This window comes from Quercus suber, unplaced genomic scaffold, assembly GCF_002906115.3.
Source record: "Quercus suber isolate HL8 unplaced genomic scaffold, Cork oak 2.0 scaffold_620, whole genome shotgun sequence".
NCBI lineage: Eukaryota > Viridiplantae > Streptophyta > Magnoliopsida > Fagales > Fagaceae > Quercus > Quercus suber.
In genome coordinates this window covers 381,519-390,633 of record NW_027070063.1, presented here as the reverse complement: position 1 = coordinate 390,633, position 9,115 = coordinate 381,519, and the positions used below count along the sequence as shown (strand labels likewise).

Sequence of the window (9,115 nt, the reverse complement as noted above, 5' to 3'; positions counted from 1 at the left end):
AAATTTCATTTGTCATCATTTAAATGTTTATCCATCCATCACCCCCAAAAAAGAATCGCCTCGACGCCCATCCAAGGAACATGCAGATGCTGTCAAAGACAAGGTGATGAAGCTTAAACAGGCAGGGGCTATCAAGCAAGTTTTCTATCCTGAATGGTTGTCCAATACTGTGGTGATGAAAAAGAAGAATGGGAAGTGGCGAGTATGTGTGGACTTCACAGATCTGAATAGGGCTTGCCCAAATGATCCATTTCCTATGCCTCAAATAGATCAGCTGGTGGTTGCAATGGTGGGCCATCCTCGGATGAGCTTCTTAGACGCATTTCAAGGATATCATCAGATACCACTAGCCCTGGATGACCTAGAAAAGACAGCTTTTATCACTCCTATTAGAAACTACCGCTACAAGGTGATGCCCTTTGATATGAAAAACGCAGGGTCTACCTATCAAAGAATGATGACGAGAATGTTTAAACCACAGCTAGGCAAAAGTATTGAAATCTACATAGACAACATGGTGGTGAAGAGCAAGGTGGTGTCTGAGCATTTGGAAGACCTCATAAATATATTTAAAATTCTAAGGAAACACAAGTGTCACCTAAACGCTTCCAAATGCTCATTTGGTGTTAGATTAGGCAAATTCTTGGGTTACATGGTAACTCACAGAGGAATCGAGGTCAATCCCAATCAAATCAAAGCCACTAACAGTTTACAACCACCTAGAAATCCCAAAGAGGTCCAAAAGCTTACTGGAATGATTACTGTCTTGAACCGATTTATTTCTCGGTCAGGAGATACGTGCAGACCTTTCTTCCTCTTGATGAATAAATGGAATGGATTTAAGTGGACCAAGGAGTGTGCTTTGGCCCTCCAGCAACTGAAAGAATATCTATCTCGACCACTTATCATGTCCAGTCTTGAGGTGGATAAGGTCCTGTTTGCTTATATCGCTGTGGCCTCTCATGCTATAAGTTTAGTGCTGATATTAGTTAGCAATGGCATACAACGACTAGTTTACTACGTGAGCAAATCACTACATGAGGCCAAGGTTCGTTATCGACCACTAGAGAAAGCCATTTTTGTAGTGGTGCATGCTACACGAAAGCCTCCCCATTACTTCGAAGCATACACAGTTGTTGTTCTAACTTAGCTTTCGCTCAAATCTATACTTCGAAGTGCTGACTACACGGGGAGAATTGCTAAATGGGGCATAGTTTTAAGGGCTTTTGACATCAAGTACATGCCTCGTACCTCCGTCAAGGGCCAGGTCCTTGCGGATTTGGTGGTCGAGTTTGCTGAATCCTCGTTAGAAGAAGAGGCAAAAACACAACATATGGATGGAAAATTAGTTGGCATGATCTCTCAACAAGGACCCTTGTCTTGAAAAGTATACATTGATGGTGCAACAAATCAGAAGGGTTCTGGAGTGGGATTAGTTCTAGTGTCCCTTGAAAAGATCACTATTGAGAAGTCATTGAGGTTAGACTTCTCGACCACAAATAACGAAGTTGAATATGATGCTATGCTGATGGGGATAGCCATGGTTCAAAGAATGGACGGAAAGACAGTAGAGATATTCTCAGACTCAAGATTAGTTGTTGGCCAAGTGAAAGGAGAATTTGAAATGAGAGATGAAAGAATGCAGGGGTACATGAGTCAGGTTAGACACTTGCAATCAGGATTCGAATCTTTCAACTTGTTGCATATCCCTAGAAGTGGAAACACACATGTTGATTCCCTAGCCATACTTACCACCTCCTTAACGCAAAACCTGCCTAAGGTCATCCTTGTAGAGGATTTGCACAAACCTACAGAGGTGAAGAGAGAGGTGATCCAGGTCCACTAAGTTAAAGTAGGGCCCAGTTGGATGGACCCCATGGTGCTATTCTTGAAGGAGGATATCCTGCCTGAGGAGAAATCATAAGCAAACAAGGTGCGGAGAAAAGCCCTTCAGTTCTGGCTATCTGAGGACCAAAAATTATATAGACACTCCTTTTTTGGACCATACCTGCTCTGCATACACCCCGATGCAACAAAATTACTCCTTAAGGAGTTACATGAGGGGATTTGCAAAAGCCACACTAGAGGTAGATCTTTGGCGCACAGAGCTATCATTCAAGGCCACTAGTGGCCGAACATGCAAAATGAGGCACATGAATATGTAAGGAAGTGCGACCAGTGTCAAAGGTTTGCACCAAACATACACCAACTGAGAGGAGTCCTTAATCCTCTATCCATCCCTTGGCCGTTCGCTTAATGAGGCTTAGACATTGTAGGCCATTTCCCCAAGGCAGTAAGGAATAAGAGGTATCTACTGGTCGGCACAGACTACTTCACTAAGTGGGTTGAAGCCGAGCCCTTGGTGAATATCAAGGACGTGGATGCCAAGAAATTTTTCTGGAAAAACATTGTCACACAGTTCGGGGTCTTTCATACCCTCATCTCAGACAATGATCTCTAATTTGATAGCAAGTCTTTCAGGAGATACTGTTCTGACCTGGGAATCACGAATAGATATTCTACTCCAGCTTATCCCCAAGGTAATGGACGAGTCAAGGTTGTTAACAAGATCATACTAAGCGAGCTCAAGAAAAGGTTGGTCGACGCGAAGGGAAAGTGGGTGGATGAACTACCACATGTCCTGTGGACATACCGAACCACTCCATGTAGGTCAACAGGGGAGACCCCCTTCTCAATGACTTATGGAGCTGAAGTTGTTATCCATCTAAAGATTGGCTTCCCTACACTAAGGACTAGCTCCTTCAATCAAAGCAACAATGAATTGCTAGAAAGGAGCTTAGACTTTATTGAAGAAATAAGAGAGAATGCAATGGTTCAACTGGTATACTACCAATACAAACTCAATCAAGGTTATGATGCCAACGTGAAGCTAAGGCCATTAGTGCTTGGTGATTTGGTGTTAAGAAAAGTTCTAGGTGCTGCAAAGAACCTAGTATAGTTAACTAAGGCCCAACTGGGAGGGGCCATACCACATCACCTCAGTGGCTGGGCCCAAAATCATATATTGGGCCTTAGGCTTTGTTCGAGGACGTTGACAGGTCCGAGGAGGAATAAATAGTTATGAAGGATACCAGTTTAAAGTCTCATAAATAAGGAATAAGTGGAAAGCGATCTGAGGAGGAACTCCTCCTTGGATATGATAAATACAGCTCGAAATATGTATTCCAACAATCAAGGTGGCCTTCCAAGAAGCTCCAGTGATAGGGACATGCCTCATGAACATACGAGAAGGAAGGGAACCCAAAAATATCTCAGGAAAAGTTGCTACCACCACATTGAATGCACTGGCTGCATTTATGTGGAGAAGACCCCTAAACAGTGCTATCTTGGCTACCACAACTCATAGAAATCCAGAGAGGGTGTCTAATGAGACAAATACTCAAGTAAGGGTTCAGATGACCAATAAGTATAGGATCAAGATGATCCGAAGGGAGCTATATAATGTAAGGGACCTTCCTAGAGAGAAAAAGATCGAAAAAAGAGGGAAAGAACACTGTAGTCAATAAAATTATAATTGTATTCAGTCTAGTTGATTTATATGAAAATTTACCTCCTCGGACAGTGAATTGATTCATATCAATGTTCCTTGTCTTTGCTTGATCATCATCTAAATCCATATTGGCCATTGTCCAATTCATTAAGGCCTAGGTCTTTGACCCACTCTCTACAAATTTATTGTACTGGGCTCATTAGGCCAAAATCTCATATATTTTGGACTTGGACTGTAACCGTGACCCTACAGTTAAAATTAATCCTGATAAGAAAACTTTACATACCTTTTGTTTTGAAGGCACTCCAAGAACCAAAATCAATGCAAGAGACTATACAAAAGAGTGGTGTTGGAAGAGTAATCCAAAAACAAACAAAAAAAAAAAAAAAAAAACTATTTAAAATATAATATAGCAATAAAAAGCCAAGTTGAAATTGTAACAAACAATACTTGAAAAAAAAAAAAAAACTATTTATAATATAATATAGGGTTATGAATTCCTAATCAAATTTGGTTATATAATTTTTTTTTTTTTTTTAATGTTAGTAGAGTCCATTTGATATAAAATTTAAATCCTATTGAAATTAAAAATGATATATATTTGTTGAGTCTCATTTGATATAATTATAGAGTTTAAATCCTATTGAAATTATAATTTCTAATCAACGTTAATATAAAAAAAAAATGAAAAAAAAAGAAGAGAAAGAAAACGTGGTTGATAGATATAAGGAAATATGATAGTTTTTTTTTTTTTTTTAAATGTCATCAACGTAGAAATTATTAAATTAATGGAGATATATTCCCTTTTTTGGAATAGATTTATATTAATAGAGTTATTATATAGTTTGTTAAGATTATCTAAAAATTCCCTAATTAGGTGATAATTTAGGTCTTCTTTAAGTATAGTCGTTGTATGGCACCAAACAACTAAAATTAATTTTTTTTAAAAGAAATTTAATAAATTTTCTGCAATATGGTACTATAAAATCAAAAGAATTAAATCAAATTAAAAAATATAAATAAAAAAACGCATGTGGAAAATTGTGGAGACTTTAACCAAAAGTCAAAGGTTTCGGTATATATATATATATATATATAGAAAAATAGATTTAGTTACAAAAATAGGAGTCTCACACCCCCCCCCCCAAAATATTTGACTTAGTTCAATAATGCTCTTATAAACAAAAGAATTTTGAGATCTATATCAGGAATAGGTAAAGAACAAAGAAGATCAGTAGGCCTAAGACGTGCAAGTTTCAACTTGAGAGGACAAGCATCATCAATGGAGAAATCACATACTGAGATGAAATATATAAAAAAGACACGTACTTTAAAAATATATACTGTAAATGTTTTTTTTACGTTGTTAGATTATAAACAATCATAATAAAATTTTAGGATCTTGAATTATCATGATTTCACAACTACACGAGTTAATAATAAAGCTTATCTTGATCCGTTACTGAAATTTTCTTAAGATCAAGTCTTAATATAAAAGACACTTAATTCTTATAGAATTGGTTTTTCTGTCTCAACCCCTTTTCTCCTTTAACTATTCAGTGTGTTTGATGAGGGTAATTGAATGTCTCTGTTATAAGTAGAGAAATGACCAAATTAATTTGTTCTACCATAACATACATGAAGTTATCAAATGAAACAATTTATTCTTACACAGACAAGTTATAGAATCTAGAGTGAAGTTTTGAATTTTGATATCTATATCAGGAATAGGTAGCTGAAAGTCTTTGACAAAGCTTTCAAGCTACGTGCAGTAATTTGACTAATTTCACCCATAAGCTCACACAGACGTTTCTCAACGTCTTTTTCTTTTTAAAAAAAAAAAATTATTTTATATGTGTATATATATAACTTGGACTACCTAATTTTTAATAGTTAAATAATAATAAAGATAAATAACCCAAAAAAAAAAAAATCCTACTTCATGGCAACACTACTAGTTAGATTTAATAAGATATTTTTTTAAAATAATTAAAAAACTTAGTATAAGTATATTGAAGTGGTAGTATTTTTTTTTTTTTTTTTTTACCTTGAACAGAAGATATCAATTAAAACTTCAAGAATAAGGAGATTAAGCAAATTTGGGAAAAAGAAAGAATGCAATTTAGGAATAAACTTATATATTCTTGCTATGGCTAGAAAGGGAGCGGTATTTTGGCCGTGAAAATTGGCGGTGCTTCGCTAATGATCACAACATTCAAAAGTAAAGTGTAAAGAAAGAGCAAAGGTCATATAACCACTTTTGAGGTTTGGTTAATATCAGTACTACCAAGATTTTTTTTTATTATTCAATTTAATTTCTAAGCACAAATGGCAATTTGACATCGTTTGAAAATTCTTTGCATTATTGCAATTATATGTGTGAGTTGAGCGTCTGGGTAGCCAATGATAGATAAATAATAAAGTAGGTAGAGAAATGAAAATTTTGAATTGTGTTAAGAAGTGACGTTAGGAGCAAATTTCAATATTTTTGAAAATAAAATTAGTAATACTTGTCATTTGCCTAAATCTCACAAATAGTTTTAATATTTTACCCCTAAAAATAAACTTTCCGTCAAAATCTCAAGCAAATGGTAAAAGAAATATATAAATTTCTTTAACATCTTAATTGAAATGTCAAAGTAAATCAAATCACATTAATCTTGTATGCAGCAACAAAATGAAGCAATAAGTGTCTAAAGGTCATGTGCAACAATACATATGATTAGGTGGATCTTTAAACACTAGTCACTTATTTTTAGCTATCACCTAACCTTTTATGCAGCAATTGTTAAATACAGGTATGTATCAAATTCTCTCTCTATTTTATTTAAGATTTTAATTGGCTGAAATTTTAATTTTATTTATTAATTTGATAATTATAATTGTGGAAAAAAAAAAAAAACTTGAACCATAAAAGGTCATCGTAAAACACTTCAATATCAATTCCTTCTAGAAGACTTTTTTTTTCGACTTTGGGGGCCATGGCTCTCTAACCGGTGAACACATTGAGTTAGTGAGGCATATATTAAATAAATAGAAATTAACCTTAAGATTCTTGAGACAGTGCTATATAAATAGGTGCGAATGGCATGCAAATTGCACCACCAACAACAACACCAAACATCTTAGTTCCAAGCCATTTGTTAAATACTAAGCTCTCTCTTTATTCCTTTCCTGTAAGAATGGATCCAACAGTTGCAACACCTATCAGTGAGTCCTCAAATATCACTGACTTTGTCGTAACAAATCGCAATGGAGTAAAGGGTCTCTCAGAAATGGGACTCAAAACCCTCCCTAAGCAATATATCCAACCTGTAGAAGAAAGAATCACTGTGAGCAACATCTTGCCTCAAGAGTCTATACCCATCATTGATATGTCAAACTGGGACGAAGCAAAAGTCTCAGAATCAATCTGTGATGCTGCAGAAAAGTGGGGTTTCTTTCAGATTATCAACCATGGAGTGCCCATTGAAGTGCTGGAGAATGTGAAGGACGCAACACATAGGTTCTTCAATTTGCCAGCTGAGGAGAAGAGGAAGTTTTCAAAAGAGAACTCACCTTCCAACAGCGTGCGGTTTGGCACAAGCTTTAGTCCTGAAGCAGAGAAGGCTCTTGAATGGAAAGATTACCTAAGCATGTTTTATGTGTCCGAGGATGAGGCCTCTGCATTGTGGCCTTCTGCGTGCAAGTAACAGAGCTTAACTTTGCTCAATTTTGTTTACACATCAAATACTTGATATATAATATAGATGCAATACTTGTGGACGTACATACATACATATATAATTCACAAAATGAGTTAACTTCTAGTTTCTAGTTTCTTCTGGTTTAACTCAATATAACGTTATAACAAGCTATAACTTTTAGTTACATCTTATTATATCATCCATGTTTGATTGAAGATCAATAGTAATCTCATCATTATATATAATATAACGTTATAATAAGCCATAACTTTTAGTTACATCTCATTATATCCTCCATGTTTGATTGAAGATCAATAGTGATCTCATCATTATATATATATATATATATATATTTCTATTTCTATTTCTATTTCTACTTTTATTATTAAAAATAAAATTTGAGTATCGTAAAACATAATTTTGTGGATCAAACAGTATATGCTTATGTGTGTATATATATATATATATATAGTTTTTGGTGGACTAATTGTTGGTTGCTTTTAGGGATCAAGTTCTGGAATATATGAGGGGGTCTGAACCAGTTATCCAAAGGCTATTAGAGGCACTAATGAAGAGGATCAATGTGAAGGAAATTGATGAGACGAAAAAATCTCTCTTAATGGGTTCAAAGAGGATTAACCTTAACTACTATCCTATATGTCCTAACCCTGAGCTCACCGTGGGAATAGGCCGTCATTCTGACGTGTCAACCCTTACTATCCTCCTTCAAGATGATATTGGTGGACTTTATGTGCGAGGAAACAATGATAGTTGGGTTCATGTTCCACCTATAAGCGGCTCCCTCGTGATCAATGTTGGCGATGCACTACAAATAATGAGCAATGGTCGGTACAAGAGCATTGAGCACCGTGTGGTTGCCAATGGAAGCAAGAATAGGATTTCAGTTCCTATTTTTGTTAATCCTAGGCCAGATGACATGATTGGTCCTTTTCCAGAAGTGCTTGCAGGGGGTGAGAAAGCATTATATAAGCAAGTTTTGTATTCAAATTATGTGAGACATTTCTTCAAGAAGGCTCATGATGGGAAGAAAACAATTGAATTTGCAAAAATATGATATGTATTCTGAGGTGTGTTGTCACTACAACACCGATCAGTGTTGTCACTACAAGTATGTTATGTTCTATTGTAATGGAAATAAATTTTATGAAATAAAACACAATCTGAAATCTATTTGAAGATAATAGAAGTCAATCAATTCTTTATCCAATTATTTTACTTTTTACAAAAAAGAGTTTACACTTTATTTTTAAACGTGGCAGTGACATTGTTTGTATATATGTCTGTTTGAAGCACTGGAATTCATGACAGGTTAAAAAGATTGACGAAATTAGAAAGATTTCTCTTATATTCTCGGTTCAATAAGGTTCAAAATAACTTACTTGTACCCTCGTATTGTCCAAAAATTGCTAGAACACTGCGCCTTATTTTAAGTGGTAATCCAGCAATAATGGTATTATTTATGTTACTTCATGTTTGTGATTTAAACTACCGTAACCTCTCCCACCATCTATATATCTCAAAAAACAAAAACAAAAAAACACACTACGCTTGTAAATGATTCCTACGGGTTTTATTTTAGGAAAATTATTAAATATTTCAGGAGTACTATAAATGCATACTTCCATCTTTCACATAAATTGTAAGTCTCATCATAAATTTAATTAGTGGGACCTACAATTATATGAGAAGAGGGAGTACGCATTTATGATACTCTAAGAATACCCAATAATTACCCTTCATTTTGACCCAATTCATGAAAAATGATTTAATGATCATACAAGAAACAATAATTACTACCTGATGTGTCTAGAATGCCGTGACAAACAACAATAATAGTACTAACAGCATCCAAATCTTAGTTGACGCAACGTCTAAAATATATTTTATTTTTGTAATC

At 35.1% G+C, this 9,115-nt stretch overlaps 1 protein-coding gene across 1 annotated transcript; it reads left to right on the top strand.

Annotated features, from left to right (window-relative positions):
- The first annotated feature begins 6,592 nt into the window (after window positions 1–6,592).
- On the top strand, window positions 6,593–8,409 carry LOC112032285 (feruloyl CoA ortho-hydroxylase F6H1-3). Its single transcript, XM_024065049.2, has 2 exons — window positions 6,593–7,199; window positions 7,702–8,409. The coding sequence occupies exons 1-2, from the start codon at window positions 6,601–6,603 to the stop codon at window positions 8,270–8,272; spliced, it is 1,170 nt and encodes a 389-aa protein (XP_023920817.2). The 5' UTR covers window positions 6,593–6,600; the 3' UTR covers window positions 8,273–8,409.
- The last annotated feature ends 706 nt before the right edge of the window (window positions 8,410–9,115 follow it).